At 35.8% G+C, this 20,387-nt stretch overlaps 1 protein-coding gene across 1 annotated transcript; it reads left to right on the top strand.

Moving 5' to 3' along the window:
• The first annotated feature begins 272 nt into the window (after positions 1-272).
• On the top strand, positions 273-12,184 carry LOC140148796 (sperm flagellar protein 1-like). Its single transcript, XM_072170869.1, has 7 exons — positions 273-465; positions 2,455-2,686; positions 3,129-3,240; positions 3,645-3,795; positions 7,043-7,209; positions 10,067-10,178; positions 11,782-12,184. Exons 2-7 carry the CDS (start codon positions 2,560-2,562, stop codon positions 11,884-11,886), a joined length of 774 nt encoding a protein of 257 aa, XP_072026970.1. The 5' UTR covers positions 273-465; positions 2,455-2,559; the 3' UTR covers positions 11,887-12,184.
• Positions 12,185-20,387: the final 8,203 nt, after the last annotated feature.

Here is a 20,387-nt window from a genome sequence, read left to right as displayed (position 1 = left end):
TGTGTATTGTGTATAGGAAAACGGACAGTAACTGCAGTATGGTAGGCCTATTGCAGATCTGTTAAAAAAAACAAGGTTGAAACTGGAAATACAGACAGAGGGTGTGGGTCAAAAAGTATTGAAATACCGAAATCAAAATCCCCCCTCATCAAAGTAAATAGCCCCCCCCACACACACACCAAAGGAAATGAACGTTGCCGAGAATTGCAGTAAGGACAGGATAAGGATGTCATCATGCAGGTAGTAATGTCAGCCGTGTTAACGAGGCTAATGACTGACGTGACGTCATTGTTTGGCTGACAACAAAAATGGCGACCACCGTAAACAATTTTTTGTAATCAGTTGCAGTGTTCAAAACACCGTCGAAATACGACTCGATTTACCGATATGAATGTTGTATGCAAACAGAAAAAACTGTAAAGAAGCGTGTCTCTACTAACTGAAATAAAAAGGGAATTTACAAAGGTGCGTTTTCATACGACTATTTTTTACGACTATTTTTAAGCTTTCATGTTTTGCATGTGTTGTTGATATGCAGAACAGATAGTTCCAGTAACTGTAACCATAGATGTCATGTTATGTCATGTTATGTCATTATGTTTATGATAAAGACTGAAGTCTTGCTGGCAAGACTAGCAGAACAGAATGATATCGCATCGACGACTCGACGTCCCACTATATTGGAAAATATCAGTCTGAGCAATCAGTAAAATACTGATCACTGACCGCACTGTGCTAATTGATCAGTAGCTGATTTATTACTGATTGTTCGCGATCTTTCTTTTAGACCACCTGAACTTTATAGGTCAAAATTACAAATTTATCAAAATAAACTTTTGCATCAAGGACAAGGTTAAACATGTTTTCATGTTTTAGCTATACAAACATACCTTTTCATCGAACAAGCTTTATTTTGTTCCAAAATCAATGTTTTTATCGCTATTTTTTAACGTAAAAGAGCCGAGACAAGTGCAAACTGATGATGCCTGCTCCGAAATATTCCCGTAGCATGAGCGCTTGATGTACGCTCGTTTAGACGGTAATTTATGCTCGCGTACTGTGCATTTTCAAGCGCGTTTAACAGTTTTTTAATGCGTGACGCAATTCTGCATTGATTCAAGATGGCTAATTTCTGAGAAAATTCCCTTATTTCACGAATTCTTTGCCATTTTCCACTCATCTAATCATGCTTTCATGTGACGAAGTGATGCTGATTTTATGAAGGTATGTTTTTTGCATAATTTCCAAATATTTTTGAATTGTTTTTTGAGACAAAAACTTTCTAGCAGAATAACCATTTTCACTTCTTTTAAAAAGTTGTTTAAATTAATCTTGTTTTTTACCCCATAATTTCCCTGATTTATCGAAACCCTGCCCTCCTTCAAATACATTAAACCTTGACTCCAACATGTTTGGCAACTGTTTAAAGTTTATGCAAAGGTAAACCTTGATGCAAAAGTAATATTTTAGTCCTATATAGCGACTAGCGAGGGTGGTCTAAAGGAAAAGATCGCAGATTGTTCACTGACTATATACTGGGAATTTCATTTACATGAACACAGCTGCAAACGACTGTATGCAATGCGGGCGTTCATTACACAGTGTACGCGGACAATCATCACGCTGTTGTGCAGCTGTGTTCATTCAATTAAAATTACCAGTATAAAGTTTTTGTCAGAGAAGAACAGCACTTGTTTACATTTTGAGAGCGTGCAGAGCGTAAAACAAGGAAGTAGGGTTCTGATTGGCTGAATCAATCTTCTGACAATCATAGCAACAGACCAATAATCTGATTGGCCGATTGTGCGTGAAATCGTTGGTCGGCGCTGATCGGCGCCCTAAAAGTGAACACAAAGCTCAGCGTAAGTCGCTCATTAACAGGACGCTCGCGTCAATCTGAGCAAGGGAGTGCCATTCTTCTCTGAAACCCAGTGTAGTACAAGTCATACCTAGAATATTTTCTCAATTTGAATTTTATCCTTTCTAGGTATGACTGATTATACCGTAAAATTTGTGTCAATTCCTGATGTCACGATATATGCGCCATGTTTTGTAGGCTCTGATTGAGTACAACTGGTAACCAGCCAAAGCTGGTACTGTGCAGTGCCCGTCTGCTATTCAATTGCGTGGTGCATATTGGGTGACATGTATTTTCTACATCATTTGCCTAGATCCATACGATCGTTGATCCACTCAAAAATAAATATCATCGACATCGTATAATATATCCCTGTACTATTCACTGACCACTAACTGTGATCGGGAATGGCTCGAAAAAGTGGGAACATGATGCATTATGCCTTACTAGTCTCAGATTCTGCATTTCTGGGAATGAAAAGGGTTAAAAAATGCATGAAAATGTTTAAAATGTTGAATACGTCACTGTGTGATACGGCTGACGACTTGTTATCAAAACATGTTGTTTATTAATTATCAATATATTTTACATTACAGCGCCAGATTTGGTACGAAAAAAAAACAAGAAAGATAAAACAGACACAAGAAAAGGACAATTAAGATAACTACAAATTAAGCAGAAAGAAAGTAGCGAGTGCTCCAATGCCAGCAGAGAAGGACAAGATGTCCCAACTAGATGAAGAGACATTACAGGAGTTATTTGCATGGGTGGATGAGATTCCATTGAGTAGGCCTAAGAAAACTATAACTAGAGATTTCAGTGATGGAGGTAAGTGTATGGGGACCGCTTGTTATTCCGAAGGTCCGCTTTCCCAAAAAATGTAGTGGTTCAGAATAGCAGACCTCTTGGAAATAATAATAAAAATGATTTATAGTGCGCTATGCACAGGCACAAGGCCTAGATGTTGATCCACAAGCCTCAGCACACTTTACAGGTTGTCATTGATCACTACGGCCCCACATCATTCAATAAACCATTTAACAACAACACAGGGACTTTGCAGCTTCAAGATCGCACACCCTAAACATTACGCTCTAGGATGTGCGCTCTTGAAGCTCCAACTGTGGAATGGTTTGATGGTGCGCCCTCTTATGCATACTGGATGCTGAGATGAACCATGGGGGGCCTTAAACATCTGTGTACTTGTGCATATATGTCAACTATTAGTGTAAAAGTAATTCATGTTTATTTTTCGGAAATTCTATTTCAGTTATGGTAGCAGAAGTAGTTCACCATTTTGTGCCTAGATTAGTTGAAATTCATAACTACACACCAGCAAACTCAACAATACAGAAACAGAGTAACTGGGGTACATTAAACAGGTAAGGATTGAAGCAAATTAAAGTCATTTTATTTTCATTCAAAACTTTTTCAAAATATGTTTGCAAAAAATTGTTCAATTTTTTTGAATGATTTTTCAAGCTGTCAATGATTTTTTAGGGGCAAGCTTCTTCCAGAAATAGTATGTTATGCATAGGCACAGTGCCTAGACATTGATCCACAAGCCTCAGCACAAGTACAGTAACAACAAACATACCGAAAGTTTTTGTTTTTGTCACCTTAGGGCCAATAAAGCTCTCCCTGATATTAACTGTCCTGAAGATCTTGCTAATGAATTTGGCAAATATTTAGTTGGGAAGGTAACAAACACATGTTTCACAAGGTGGATGTATTGCTTCCTAAGTACTTTGTGTATCAATGTTTCATCCATCTTTTTTTAAAACAGGAAAGTTTTAAGCAAGTTAAACTACAATGTACCAGAGAGTGTTGTTCGTGGTATTACAAATAGCAAACCTGGTGTTGCAGAGGTCTTCTTATGGAAACTGAAGCAGAAAATTGAAGCTTATATAGAAAAGAAAGGGGCTCCAGGAGCTAAGGTGAGAATTGTTGATGGGGAGAGAACGACAGAGAGACGGATAAAGATAAACACACACACATCTTATAGATTATTGATATATAAGTATATTTTCTATCAATTGGGTAGCCAAATTAATAAGATCACTTTAGATTTTCGTTGTTGCATAATGTTCACTGAATACATACCTATTGGGAACTATATATACTGCGCCAATAAAGTATCCTTACACTTGGAAAAATAATCACAATTTTAAAACTGGACAATATTGGGTTAAATTTGTTTTTTTGATAGATGCACTATCTAATCCTGCACATTATGACACCACATTGAATCCAAATCCAATGTGTATTCAGGAAGTAAAGTTACAAGCAATTGAATAGACGAAGGTCCAGTTTTAAAAGTGACAAACTGACCTATACAAGGCGCAAAAAGATTCCAACAAGCAAAACAAAGAGACAACACAGTTTCTTCAATGAAGCGTTATTTAAAGCAGTTTTTATTTCAGTTTTTACTTCTCTGTACTTTTCATAACTTTCATGTTATTTGTCAGTTCTTTTGTTTCAGTTTTCTTTTGTTCCTTTTGTTTTAAATTACAGCCAAATGCATAAATTATCCATTCACCACTCTCAAACCACATGTCTAGTCTGTGGAGTTTTGAATAGGCCAGTTTGTCACTTTCAAAACTTTCAATGCTTGTAACTTTGCTTCTTGAAGTCACATTGGATTCAATGTAGTGTCATAATGTGCAGGATTAGCTAGTGCATCTATTAAAAAAACAAATTTACCCCAATATTGTTCAGTTTGGGAATTGTGATTATTTTTCCAACTGTAAGGATACTTTATTGGCGCAGTATAGTTACATGTATACTGTATTTAGTGCTTTCGACCAAGTGTAGTCAGTGACATCAGTGCCATTTAGCTTCATTTTCATTGGGCGCAGCTTGAAATTCAAAACATATTGTACATTATGTGCATATTCAAAGATGTGTGAAATGGCTACCTTAGCACTGTTAATGTCACCAACTGCACCATAGCTACTTTACAGCATATATACACATTTACATATAGCAAAGACAGTTGATTGACTAAACCACCAAATCATGTACACATAATTTTTCCTGCTTGCTGGGAATACAACCATCTTGTCCGTATCAGCCAAGCTATGGAAGTTATGAAATGGAAGATTATGTAAGTGTTGAAGCTGAGTTGTCGTCTGGTATTGTGTGCTTTATCTGTTAAACAATGGACAGCATTCTAGTTTTTCAGCCCGCACTTCATCTTACGCTTTGAATTGTAACATAATTCATACCAAACACCAAAAAACACAAATGACGTAGTCCTGCCTATATCCTACTGTATCGTAGTAAACGTTGCGTTTAAATCCTTTTTTTTCTTGCTTGCTTTGCGTGAAAAATTTGATCAATTTCAACCCTGTCTCAATGAATGTCGGAGTATGCTATATGTAGTAAATATATCAAACTGCTGCTCATTGATAGAAGCAAAATCAAGGGAATAAATAAATGGGTGTGCAAAAAGTCACAAAAAGAAGAATTCATGGCAAGCATGGATTTAGGCTTACCATTGTAAAGCTAATTGAGTATTTATCAACACATAGTCTAATTTGCAGGAAAATAATTGGTACAATTCTGGTTTCCCCTGCGCACCCTGTGTTTTCAATATAATTCTGGTTTACCCTGCACACCCTTTTTTTTAGGGTTAGGGTATAAAGGGTTAGGGTTATACTTGTGCGCAGGGTATACCAAAATTATTCCAAATAATTGAATGATGTTGTGTTCACATATTTGTATAGTAGGCTTACACATTAACAATGATAGTATCATATGCCTGCATATTATCATGTATGTATTATAATTAACAGGGTAATAAAGATGGGGGTAAAATAGGGTATCGTGATAAAGGTGAAATACAACATGGGACAAAGGAAATGGGTAGTCAGGTTAGTGTAGAGCATAGCATTGTATTATTCAGTGTTACTAGGCATTGAGTCATTGCATGCATTGGCGGCATGAGGAAGATTTTAATGGGGGAAAAGTGAATTTTAGTGGGGGAATCAACCAATTTTGTGCAAAATTGCCGCAAAAAGTGGACATTTGTGTAATTTATGGGTCTTTACGGGGGGGGGGGCAAGAAACTGGTAGCAAAGACAGTTGATTGACTAAACCGTAGTGCCGCCACTTATTGCATGAGAAGCACAAAATCAGGCCCGTAGCCAGGATTTGTTCTGTGGGGTGCGAGGAAATAAAATGTGGACCTTTTGTGAGTTGTTCCATCATAAAATGCTATTTTCAAAAATTTTCCTGAAAAAAAGCAGACCTTTTGTGAACTTTTTCTTCAAAAAAGGGCTGATTTTTAATGTTACAGAAAAAAGAGGATTTTTTTTTTTAAATTGGCATTTTTGGGGTGCATCGCAACCCAGCACCCTGGCTACAGCTTTGAGCATGATGTCAGTTTAGTTACTGCTTATAAATAACATGTTTTGCTTGATGCTGTAATCGTTTCTGTTCTGCTTTGAACTGTTCGTAAACGTGAAAAAGAAAACCAAATATCTTTCTTTTCTTGTTACTATACTTGTTTGAATGCATTTAAGAAAAAGTTAAGAGCTGTAACTTCTTTATATATGGTCAAGCTTCTAAAATCTAACAAATGTTGCCTAGTAGAGGAATGATAAAAGTACTTGGATGATATTGGAGCAGGTATTCTACATTGCTGCTTATAAAATGTGCTAGTTAAATGTTGGCAAACTTATAGAAATACACAATGTACAAGTAGTTGTATGGTATTCATCCATTTTATTTTGTTTCTGTGTTAGTGTACATTAATAACTCACAGTGTGGGTGGGAGAGGGTTAGGGAATGCAGCTAGTAGTACTCTTAGTGTGGTTGGGAGAGGGACGTGGAATGCAAGTACTAGTACTAGTAACACACTACAGGTACTGTTTTTATTGTGATTTCACATTATATAATGATTTATTAGGCTTAAAAAGTCTTCTGAAAACCAAAATGTGAAATGTGTTGTTTTTTATTTGTAATTTTTCTAGGTCAAAATGTATCATAAAAGTAGCTAAAATATCCTAAAGTAAGTGCACAATCTTCCAAATTTTTGTCTTAAAGATCGTAAGAACTTTTGTTATTAGTTCAAATTTTCTTCTGCTGGACTTGCTGGTCAGGATCCTGATTATTTATATTTATGATGATCACTTTAAATTTGGTTAATACATCTCTTCATCTCTCTTGGTTTGTTTATAGATTTCACCAGATGGTTATTTAAGTGGTCAAGAGGTAGGTAGCGGTCATCAACAGCCAGCATATACAGAGAAACCGCCGCTCAGATCTGAGAGAATTCAAGCAGGCAGGCCACCTCTTAAAGCTCAACCAGGTCCTAAAGTTCCAGTAGTTCATCAGACTAGTACAAGGTAGGTTAAATATTGGTCCCATCAAGGTTGGTTAATTTTGCTTCCTTAAGTTTGTTTTGCACTCATAAAAATTTTGCGTAATATTGACTTTTTCTGGTTCTCCAAAATTATGTGGTCACACACATCTACATGTGGTTATGCACATCATCTACATGTACATAATTGCTGAAATGTTGATGTGTCTATAATTGCACCCCCCCCCCCCACACACACACACACCCCCACACAAACAGGGCTTGTGCATCAGACGCATCAACATTTGGTTATTTGTGCATTATTTTATACAATATCACTATCATTAAGTGATATGCATTTATTAACCTGTAAGATAACTTGATAAGAGGCAACTGTTAGCTGAAAAACATTGCATTTCTATTAGTACCACCAAAAAATATGCTATTTGTTCATAGTTTTGTAACACACATCAAAAATGGTTTTATAAAAGTTTTTTTAGTTTATGCTACACTTGATAACATTAATGTGGTCTGTGACACATGTTTACTTCAGCAGCTCCACAGGCAATGGCCATTATTCCATTAATTTAGAGTTTTATGTTTGCTGAAGATGCGGTTATAATACCACCCTCAAAATTCCAATTACGTTTCTGTTTAAAAGGGATTATGATATTTCTTGTGTAAATGTAGTCATCACTATAAATATGTTTTACTAACTGCATGCATGCATGAACTTTTGTTTTAACAAGAACTTTAGGCTTAGGGTCCATGCCTATACAAAGCTGCAGCCTATGAACTTAATCTCCCATGGAAGTAGGGATTTCGTAATCCGTTTAGCCAAGCTGTGGGAAGGCTGCACCCTTGTAAATAGATATGGGCCCCTAGAAGTTGTTTAAATTTTGTTGTTCTAGGGTACTTCTACTAACTGTCTTTCATTTCTACCACAAAGAAATTACCTGTTTTATTCCTTACTTTTCACTCTTATAAACCCCAGGTATAAATCTTGGAACAGGTATAGTTGCTACATGTTCTTTGCCACGTTATGTTATCTTCTCCTATACAGTTCTGTAGTCATTTAAGTTTTCCCTCTTTTATTTCATTTTCATTAAGTTCATTAATAGAATATAGTTTATATCTTAGTTTTATTATTTTTTTCAAATGCTCAATGAAATTCACTCTGCACAGTAGTTTTAAGGATTATAAAATCATCACTGCACTAGTCTCTTTTTCAGCAATTCAAGGATTTGTATTAGGACTGGTTGTTGAAAAATGCGCATTGCACATTTTGTTGTTGTTGTTATTATCATCATTAATTGTCTTCTTTGTAAGGTTTTACCTACAAAGTTATATATAAAAGTTCACCATTTAGAAATGCACTTTCTACATGTATGAATTTTTCTGTAAGTAGTATTATAAAAATATTGATTTTCAAAATTGTAGCCTTGTTAACTGCACTTACCATATAGCTTTTGGTCTTGCTTTTGGCAAGATTTTGGAAATAACTTCCACAGGGGGAGTATCAATTTCAAATGAAATTAACACATTAGGTAGTTCCATTTGAAACTCATCCTCCCTTTGTGGAAGAATCAATGTGGAATCTTTCTCAAAGGGTGTATAAAATTCAAATGGAGCTGCCTAATGTGTTAATTCCATTTGAAATTCATACTCCCTTGTAGAAGATATTTCCAAAATCTTCCACAGGGATAATGTGGATTTTAAATGGAATAGCCCAATGCCAATAACGCTATTGACTGCATTCATTGTTAAAGCAATTGTATATAAAAAGATGCCTGTGTCTGCCAGCAGACTGTCCCAGCCAGCATCCTTCCTTTGCCTTGCACTGTGTCCTGGCAGGATGCTGCATATAGGTCCTGCTATTATGAAAAATTCATGACCAAAACTGCCAGAGCGGGATATAAACTCCTCAACAAAAGTTTGGAACATTTTTTCAAGCATCTGTATCTTCAGTTATTTGTGACATATTCATATTGTGTTGCATATCAATGGATATCTACAATACTCCCCTTTACAATGACACCCCATTTGAAACAATAACATTTTTCACAGCTGAGTACACGCCTTGTGAATGTAGTGGGGTCTCAAACAGAATTTGCCAAATTGACCATTATTCTGTGCTCAAACAACGCTAGCCACTAACCTCAATGGGTGGAAAAACAAAGGCAGCCACAATAGTCACCTCATGCTGCTCACCGACCTGGTTACATGTTACTGTGGGATGGCATTCCATGCTTCAAAAAGGATTCGTCGCAGGTCATTCAATGTTGTTGCATATGGGCTTCTCTGGCACGCACAGCACAATCAAGCTGGTCCCACAAGTGTTCAATCGGGTTGAGGTCTGGCCTGAAAATGCCTGATGGCAGACCATTTTGTCTATACTCCCATAGTCTGTAGGTAGTCGTTGACTACCGTGGCTATGTGGGCAAGCGGTGTCATCTTGGAGGATTGCGTTAGGTCCCAGATTGTGAAGATATGGGATTGCAGCTTGCTGCACAGAATAATGGTCAATTTGGCAAATTCGTTTTGAGACCCCACTAGTCATTCACAAGGCGTGTATTGTAGCTATCCAATGATATGCAACACGATACAAATATGTCACAAATAATTTGAGATACAGATGCTTGAAAAAACTTTCCAAACTTTTGTTGAGGAGTTTATATTATATTCATTTCTACTGTTTCTGAACCATCTTGATCCATGTGTATTAACTGCATTTGGTTGGTAGTAATAGCTATAAGCATAAAATTGGTGAGTATTGTAATAAAAAGTTAACAGTTAAAGTGAACAAAAAAGATATACATGTATCATTTCCCCAGGAGTATTAATGTAATATGTTCTTCACATTTAGACTAACATGTCAAAATTGTTCCTTGATTTCCTTCTAGTAATCTACATAAAACAAGATCACTCAACAAGTTAAATGACATGGGTACAGAAACCAGGCTGATATTAGAGGAAAAAGAGCAAGCATTATTAGCGTCAAATGAAACTGTCCAGGTGAGTGACAAAATGAGATAAGTACTAAAATTTGTTTGGCTTATAATAGGTGAAACAAATTAGACTCGTAACATTGTGAATGGTAGAATGACATGCACCCAGTTGGGTGAATGGCGCACACTTATGTGAATTTATACAAGCGTAAGTTGGGACTTTATTGATGCGCGCAGTAACAAAAACTGAATGATTTTCATCTATTATAAGCCAAACAAACTTAAAGAGATATACTGTTGAATAATGATTTAATTTCTGTGATTTATATAGTTGGTGGTGATTGTGGCTTTTTTCATATAGTAACTGCTAATTGTTACTGATTAAAAAAACATTTATCTTACAACACAATTCCCTTCCTAAATCAGAAGAGGTATAATACATATTGCACACTGAGATCATTAATTGATAGAGCATCTGCTTGGCTGGAAGCATTGAAAAAATTCTGACCAGGGCTCAAATCACACTTGCCCAATTTAGAGTTGTAGCAAGGATCTTTTAAGATCCTTGCTACAACAATTAAAATTATGAGACTAGCCCGTCGTTTCAGCAGTAGGTAACACTTTGAAAGTCGCCATGTGCATTACTCAGCCATCGCATATCTTGGAACACTACTGGACTGTCATTGTCCATGATTCTGACATTCAAGATCTAGCATTGCGTACAAAGGTGCTGGCTTGCTCAATACCACAATGGCAGCCTACATGATTTTACAAATTTCACAGCACTTTCCTTTTCGCCGCTGATTAGTGTATTTAATTTCCAGTTAGTGTATTGAAAACAAAACCTGAGTTTTACCTGACAACAAATAAAATTTTCTTGTAATTGCAACATCATATGGGGTACTGAGCATGCGCAAATCGTAAAATTTGTAAAAACTCTGTGGTACCTCATTTCGTGTAAATGGTATGCTTAGCCCGAGTCGCCCGGCCTATCTCGAACAAAATCGCCATGCGTAGCTGTTGAAAAATGAGATGATTCGCCGTACTATCACGGCAATTTTTGACACAAAGATATAGGGATGATGACGTTGTGTGGCTGGATATATGTAGTTATATATTGAAGTATAATGTCAAGTAAAGACACAAATGAATGAGGAAAAAGTATTTGGGCTCATGGAAATGCTGTCAGGCAAGTTGTAATCTACAAATATTGGTGTAATCTTGGCCATCCAGGGAGTTACCGGTACTAGAAAAGTTAACATGTGCAGTATCTCTTTCTGGGAAATGAAATGGGTGTGAAGACTGTGTATACTGAAATTATTTCTGTTCAGAGAATATGAGCTTAGTGTTTGGGAAGAGGAATATCTATTCTCCAATGATGTAAGTTGATAACAGATCCATTTCCAGAAAATTAGCCTGGCCATGGGATAGGTGGCTGAATACTTGCATGTGACATTGAGCACTTATGGGGGCTCGTCTGTGGAATAGATTTCATCAGCCAATTCTGGAAATTTTATTTTTGTTCCCAGAATATTTCTTTTCTGGTCCCATTTCTGGAATTCCAAAATACTGATTCCTGATTGTTGAGGCGAGGAACTTGACTAAAAAGAAAAATGTTGAAACCTCGGAAATCTTAAAAGTGACAATTTCTCATTGTTTCTTTTTCTCAGATCCTACAAGCCAAAGTGAGGCGTTTAGAACATTTACTTCATTTGAAGGATATCCGGATTGAAGAACTCACCAAGCGAGTAGAACAGATGGGTGGAAAATACTAAAGGTGGCAAGCACCTATGTCTTCATTTACTAGGGACAAACTAAGATGGCACATATGCCTTCATTTACTAGGGATATGTGTATAGTGATGATAATATTTATCTATATTATATTACTTAGTATTTTTGTAACATCGTCACCCTGCTACGATAATTGCCAAAGCAATTTTTTTTTGTTATTTTGAGAACAAAGTACTGAATGTGTTTGAAGCATGCATCAGTTCTGATTATTCCCTTTCATTATCATGTGTTCTTGTGCAAAGATTGGTGAATACATGTTTAAATGCATGCTTGAACCATAATTTGTTACAAAATATGACTATTGGCAATTATCGTAGTAGGGTGACAATATGTTTTATGATGTTGTTTATTATGACCTCGTTTGAACACTAATTGCCAGTGGATTTTGTTATTGCTACCAATTACAGTACAAAAATCTTCAAGCGATCATTTGATGTTTTACAATTCAGTATGATCCGTAGACATGCAAAAAATTTGCATGCATTTAAGAGTTCTTATCTAAGCTGAGTATTAGGTTACTCCAGTTGTAATCCATACATTCCCTATGGAAGACATGACCTTAATATCCCAATCAAGGAATGTGAATTTCAAATGGATCATTCAGGTAACCACTGGTAACCCCATTTGAAATTCACACTGTGTGTGGAAGATTAAGGTCATGTCTTCCATAGTATGTATGGATTTTAACTGGAGTAGCCCATTGCCAACCTTTCCTGTGTCAGGCCAAAAAATATTTTGAGCATGCCACACTGTTGAGTGCATGACAGTTGTCAGTGCTAGGCTGCGTGCGACAAGAGATCCCAAGTCGTCACACAGTTTAATGATACACTTCTTAATGTGCTCTAAATTTGGATGCATTTTTGTAGCAAACTGAATGAAATTGCCTAATTGAGCTGGAAGGTAATTAGTTTAACAACTTCTGGCAAAACTGTAGTGTTGCTATCACTGTATGAATTTATATTTGAACTATACAAAGTGCTACATTCAAACACCTTGAAATTTTTATAATTATTAGCCAATTTTGTGTGCTCATAACTGGTTCATTTTGTGTAGTGTGTGAAAGATTTACTATTTTTTAAAGTAGGTCTGATACATGATGGGTATAGACTTGTAACTCCATTAGCCTTTTCGAGATATTGTGGACACAATAGGATGGCGCTGCACGAAGTGGGTAGTCTTTTGAATTTGTTGGGTTTTACCCAGATTGAAGACTGCCCTCCTTTTGTGTATGCGATACTTCGAAAAGGCTAATTCTACCTTGTGTATTATTAATATCAATTTTGTATCCTGAATTTTGTGAATAATTTTAAATTAGATAATGTAGATAATATGTAGATAAACATTTTAGATAATGTAGATAACTATGTAAATAGATAATGTATTAAGTCCTACCATTGGCTAGTATCAAAACCGTCCATATTTAGTTCCAATGTATCTATGCATGTGTAATATGTAAATAGTGCCTTGTATATTTGTTGTACTAATAATAAAATGACTTACGTGAAATAGAATCACCAAAAATTGTAATTCCAACTACAGTCCAACCTCATTTATCCGGACCTCTTTCATACACTGATATCTATCTCAGTTATCTGAATAAATCATCCACAAAGAAAATATGTTTTCCAATGCCATCACACCTTATTTTTATTCCTCTGAAGCATTGGAAGAACAATTCATTTATTGTCTATAGCCCCCCCCCTCAATATATCCATGAAGGTTATTGACAAAAGTTCTGCCTCTTGGTGATAAGCGCTCAAAAAGTCCAAACAAAGGGCAATTTTTAGTGGGTTAGGTTCACTTGTTACAAAACTTTTGCACAAGAGCACTTTTCATTTGTAAAAGGTCCACTTTTTTGAAGTCCTGCACCCCAAATAATTCCTGTGGACGGGCCTGGTTCCAATTTTAGCACATTGGACATTCAATGCAGAATACACATAATTCACACAAATCCAGCCCATGCTTGGTCCCATCATGGCTGGATAAATGAGGTTGGTTGTATACAAATTACAATGACCTGGTACAACTCAAAATATGAATCCAGTTATAATAATCTAGTTGAATAATTGTGATTATTTTCTGCATCCATTCCAGTATCATTAAGATACAAACAGGTATAGGTGTACTGTGTATCAGAGAGAATTACTGTAATGTTCTGGCTTGTAAAGGTTTCAATCATAATTGTATGTCTTGTTTATCTGGTAAGAATCAAGGTTGAATTGATTGATTCCTTTCAGTTTGCAGTGTATGATACTTGGACAATTAATTACAAGAATCAATGTAAAAATTGTTTCTCTGCTGAATTTGAAAGCCTGGCAAAAATAGTAACCTGAAGTTGGTCTTGCCACACATTTATAGTCTATATATCTACCACCAGTCAACAGCACCAGCTTTGAAGTTCAGCGTGTTCTGTGTTAGCTTAGCGTTACTTGGTGCATGTACATACTTGAACACATGCTATCAAAGTGATGCGTATGTACACGCAAGAAACAACACTGAGCCAACACAGCACACACTGAACTTAAAGTTAGTGCCGCTGACTATAGATCCATGTTTGGTATTTTGCCATCCATGTCATCATCAAGAGAAGTTGATCCCTAGCTTATGGAATTAAACAACTTATGATATACCATTTTCCACCCTGATTTGGTAGTGCACATTTCATTTTGCATTTCATTGAGCACAGCTACAAATCGCTAGTACTCGATTAAAGCACTGGTGTGCACACACACACTCACATAGATGCACACATGCGTGAAGCAGTTGCCGCACCACGTCACTGCCACATCAGGGTGAAAATGGTATAGTATGCATCTTTACTCTGTGACTTGTTTGACATCACATGCTGTAAAGAATGCCCCCATATTTCATGTTAGAATTATCTTACATAGGCTTATATATAAAATCCACACTATCCCTGTGGAAGATTTTGGAAATATCTTCCAGAGGCAGAATAAATTTCAAATGGAATTAACAATTTAATATTAACCAACTCTATTTGAAACTCACCATCCCTCTGTTGAAGATTCAGGTTAAATCTTTCTCAAAGGGTGTATGAAATTCAAATGGACCTGCCTAATGTACTCATTCCATTTAAAATTCTTACTCCTTCCACAAAGGTAGTGTGGATTTTAGATAGAATAGCCTAATTCATCTGTATACTAAATTTGAGCTCTGTATATTAAAGTATAGTAGTTTCATACCAAGTAAAAGAAAGACAATAGTAACAGCTACTAGATTTGTACAAGTCTGAAATTTATTTCAAAAAATAAATGTAAGTCTTTATTGTAATATGTACACATGAACATGTAACAATTATATCATTCCATCCAGTGAAGGACAAAGCATGTGTTCCATCCACTCAGTGAAGACCAAAGCATACATACTAAATTACTATCCATAATACTTGTATTATTACATTTTCTTCCATTTTTATAATGTAACAAGTCTCTTCCATCAAATTATAGTGTAATTATACAGAGCATTCACATTAAGTACTGTGTAATAAATATTTTCGCAGAAATTTCGTTTTATAATTATGTGATCCATCGTGGCAAAATTGAGCAAACGTGGACTAAGAAATATTTAAGGGGGTACTACACCCCTCGATAAATTTGTGCCCATTTTTGCATTTTTCTCAAAATTTTAGACAAGCGGTTTGTTATTTATGATAAGAAATAAGGCATCGCTAGGATGTACCTCATTTCCTATCATATATACTGAACCGCTTGTCTTGAGTCACTGAAATTTCAGTGAAGTAATTGGATTCCTTGCCCCAATAATATACATAACTTTTGTAACCAGCGTGTTATTACTTTTTGAGAAAAATACAAAAGTAGTGACAAATTTACCACAGGGTGTAGTACCCCCTTAAAGGCATGGATTTATCATACATGTATATTTGAATTGATGCATTCAGAAGATGAGAACAAGTATCTCAAAAGTTTTGATACAAAGAAGAGATCATGAACATACCTTTCATTGAGTACTTCCAAGTTCAACAATGGTTAAAATCCAGAATCGGAAACGTCACTCAAATATGAAATGAACAGATCTGGTTGATTGCTCTATTATTAGGAATCATTTTTTTGCACCAAAATAAAAATGAGGCAGCGTGACTCATTGTTTTCAATCTGTCAACTTTTGTCCAATTTTGCTGTGATTGTTCACATATTGATGTTAAGCCCACCTATTTTGTACAGGAATATCACAGAATGTTGCTTAAAATAAATAAATAAATAAAATAAATTTCGGTGTTTTATATAGCGCCTTTTCCGGATCTTAGAGGGATCAAAGCGCTGTAATTTCGCTGCCATGGTAAATCATCACAATCAGATCGCATCAATTAGGCTGGGTGCAGCCGAACTTGGCGCAAACCTATCCGCACTTAGATTGTAACATCCACCAATTATAATTAATTATAATAATTTGTATCTATGCAGCTCCCCAAATTCCATTCGGTGAAGGAAGTTTTTGATAGCCAAACAACTAATCACCGATTTTGGCTCAGTGGTGCAAAGCGAGGGAACTACCACTGCCCTAACTCGCCCTCCCTAGGCTTGCTATGAAGTGTGCTATACTTCCCAGTTACCAAATCCAATTACTTCATAATCAATAATACAGTTTTTACCTCGTAAGTTGACATTTCAAATATTGTAGTTGTACAGTAAGGCCAAACATATCAACTTGATTGTGTTTGAAGTAAATTATACTTGGGTATCTGCTGCAAATTGATTATTTGATGCCTGCTGATACATACATGTTGTTACAAAAAATAACAGCAAGATGTACAAGAACATTTGGAACAAGTTTTAAACACATAATTATGTACAAAATTTTGTAAATATAAATATAAATACATAGTGTACTATTCGTAGAAATTATATTATGTGAAGTAGCACATCAAAAGGGGGACTTTTTGGCAAACTACCCTTCAAGATAAGGAAATTAATAAGAATTGGGATGCTTTTTCACTTGGAAAATATGAATGCCTTGATCAAACATGGCGTCATTTTAAAGCTTGCAAAAAGTATAAATATTAAATCCAAAATTGACTTCACATGCAAAGTGCCTATTTTGATATGCTGCATCACATAATTTAAAGAGTTCAGACTTGTACCATATTATATTGAATTGTCACCCATGGAGACATAAGTAATGTACCTCCAGCCGGCATTTATTGGCAAAAATCAGAAATCTAATGATACTATGCATCTTCAATCTGTGGAGCTTTACAAAGGTATGCACTCTTAGCACATGTTATCAGCCCAATGTATATACTCAAAAGGCAAACAATTACATACTATTATCAATATAAGTTTGTTGGGCACATGGTGCAATAATCCGAAGGTACATTATTTTTCTCTCTACTGGCAACATACAGTCTGGAATCTTTAAATCAAATCCCTTTGATTATGTAGTGCGATGTCTTTGCCCTCCTCCAAGTCAATAGTGTGCAATCAAGTGTTGCAGTTTCACATTGCATAAAAATAGCATGTTAGTGTGTTATCAGCATCTACACCTTTTACACTTGCTGACAACCCAGCTTAAAAAAACAAGACTTTTGTGTGACAACTCACATATTAAATCAGCAAAGAATACATCACCAGTATCACTTACAGTTGTGCAGGTCAATTGTGACTAACATTCATTTAAATACTTCATGTTGAAGTAAATTCAGATGAAACTGGAAGGCAACAAAACTGCTGATACAAAGGAGTTCAATTCATAACATTTAACACGCTTCATTTTAAAATGCCAGTTGCACTTCAGGCAAATTTATGATCGTTGTGTGAAATAGAAAATATCAAAAAAAGTATCACATGGCAGTATATTATGTACTTGTGCCACGACTGAATCATTTTTAGACTCGGGGAAGGCAAAAAAGGAAATTGATGTACACCCACAATTGTTGTTGAACCTCATATTTATGTATACATGCAAAGCAATAGTTGTATAATAATAATAAATATAAAGTGCCTCTGAAAATTGTGGTAATATCTCTTGCGGCTCATTGGGAATGTGTCTTATAATTTTCTTAAGGGGTACTACACCTGTGGTAAATTTAGACTATTTTGCATTTTTCTCAAAAATAATAACACACTGGTAACAAAAGTTATGTATATTATTGGGGCAAGGAATCCAATTACTACACTGGAATTTCAGTGATTCAAGACAAGTGGTTCAGTATATATGTTAAGAAATGAGGTACATTTTAGTGGTACCCCTTTTCTTATCATAAATAACTAACCGCTTGTCTTGAGTCACTGAAATTCCAGTGTAGTAATTGATTCCTTGCCCCTATAATATACATAACTTTTGTTACCACTGTGTTATTAGTTTTTGAGAAAAATGCAAAAATAGACACAAATTTATCGAGGGTGTAGTACCCCTTAAATCTTATAATTTTCATATTTAACCTACTATGTACTGATTAGAAGACAATAAATATTTATGATAAGACATATATGCATGTAACCATAAATCCTGAACCCAAAAATAAACGGCATTTGCAGTTTGGGTTTTTTTTTTTTTTTAAAAAAAGGCCTTTTGCACAGGGCTACCCAGCAAACAAAACATTTTACAGAAAATGTTTAAATGTCTGGTTTTATAAAGGGTATGGTATAAAATGTTTTGGTAACATTCAAAAACATTTTTGACAACTTGATTGTTGATAAAATATTGTGCAAAAATGTTTACCAAAGTTATTTTGCAATAACATTTAGACATTTTAGAAATATTGTTGTGGTGTTTTTTCACATAGAACATTTAAAAAATGTTTTCATAACTTTTAATAGTTCAATGTTTAATATCAACACGTTTTGACCAAGACTGGGTACATGGGTTTGAGAGAACCCTTGGGTGTCTAATTATTACTATACTATGATCAGCTTGTAATAGGCGAGAATTTGGTTTTTGTTACTGCACGAGTCAATAAAGTCCCAACTTACGCCCGCGTAAAATTACAAAAGCGTGCATCAGTCACGCAATATGCAGTTTGCATAGGTGCTGAGCCCCGCCTGATAAGAATATAGTAATTATCCACCCATTTTTATTTGTAATAACCATCTTACATAGAGTAAAGTGTCGTTATACAGAGCAACATTATTTTGAATATTACATTTATTGTGTCGTATTATGCGACTCATCGCAGCAAAGTTGCAACATCAAATTTTCAGATGTATTGCTACAAATAGAATGGAGTGAAATTATGCCCTCTATAGAGGTAGGTAAAGTACAGACAATGGTATCATCACATTCGGATATGAGCATCACAGAGAAGTTCTGTTGGTCATGTCTTTTATTTTTGTTCATCTACTTGGCACCAGCAGGAAATAGCGAGATGTGGTACAGATCAAAAAACAGAGATAAAAGGACAGCAATTCACAAAAACTTAACAAAAATTAAATCAGATATTTTAAATTTAAATCAAAACAAGAGTATCCCAAATGCATTATTTATGGTGATAAACTCTGACCTGTGACCCTTGGTTAGCAGTTAGTGAACTAAGATACATGTTCATAAATCTCCCCCACCTAACCCGTTAGAACTCGTTATGAAACTCAACAGCTTTGAATTCAATGGCAAGTTTTATAATCAAATCCTTCGCCTCAGGATGGCTACATGTGCTGCGCCCTCCACGGCCAATCTTTTCATAGGGGCCCTTGAATCTTCTATTCTGGACTCTGCTGCTGTTAAGCCTTTAGAAAGGTCCTGGAAGAGATACATTGATGACATCCACTTTCTTTGGATTAATGACTATGAATCTCTGGAGCATTTCAAGACACTAAAATGGCTTTCCCCTACCATTAAATTCACCTTTGAAATTAATTCTACCCATGTCCCGTTCCTTGATACTCAGCTCACAAATTGTCGTATTGAAACAACCCTCTACAGCAAACCTACAGACAAACACACATATCTGCTTCCCTCATCCTGTCATCCTTCACATACATTCAGAGGAATCTCCTTCAGCCAGGCCTTAAAGAGTCTGTCGTATATGCTCGGAACCTGATGAGGAAGAGCGTCATCTCAACAATCTTAAAAGTCACCTCTTGAAACGCAATTATGATAATAAGATCATCGACAAACAAATCAACAGAGCCAAACAAGAGGACTGTAAGTCCCTCATCACATATAAACCTATGAAGAAAATGGACTGTGTTCCTTTAGTTGCCACATACAACCCAGTCTTTAACAACATCCAACAAATCGTTTCTCATCACAATAACATTTTGGATTCCCATGACAGGTAAAAACAGATTTTTTACCAACAGATTTTTTACCCGCTCCTCCAATTGCAATTCTAGCTTTTCGTCATCCTCGCAACCTTCAGGACCTTACATTCACATGTGCAATTCTCTCGGTCTGACATCCGGGAACTAGTTATATGATTTACATCCGGGTCTCTCAATTGCATAGCGACGACGACAAAGGGGACAGGTCAATTTTGACGATATGACGATGTCATGTAATCTCGCGTT

Source organism: Amphiura filiformis, chromosome 3, assembly GCF_039555335.1.
Source record: "Amphiura filiformis chromosome 3, Afil_fr2py, whole genome shotgun sequence".
NCBI lineage: Eukaryota > Metazoa > Echinodermata > Ophiuroidea > Amphilepidida > Amphiuridae > Amphiura > Amphiura filiformis.
This window is presented reverse-complemented; position numbering and strand designations above follow the sequence as displayed.

Excerpts from the sequence above, each read along its gene's own strand:
- LOC140148796 (XM_072170869.1), top strand. The coding sequence starts at position 2,560 with ATGCCAGCAGAGAAGGACAAGATGTCCCAACTAGATGAAGAGACATTA. Across the intron at positions 2,687-3,128 it reads TAGAGATTTCAGTGATGGAG|TTATGGTAGCAGAAGTAGTT; the intron begins GTAAGTGTATGG and ends ATTCTATTTCAG. Across the intron at positions 3,241-3,644 it reads AACTGGGGTACATTAAACAG|GAAAGTTTTAAGCAAGTTAA; the intron begins GTAAGGATTGAA and ends TTTTTAAAACAG.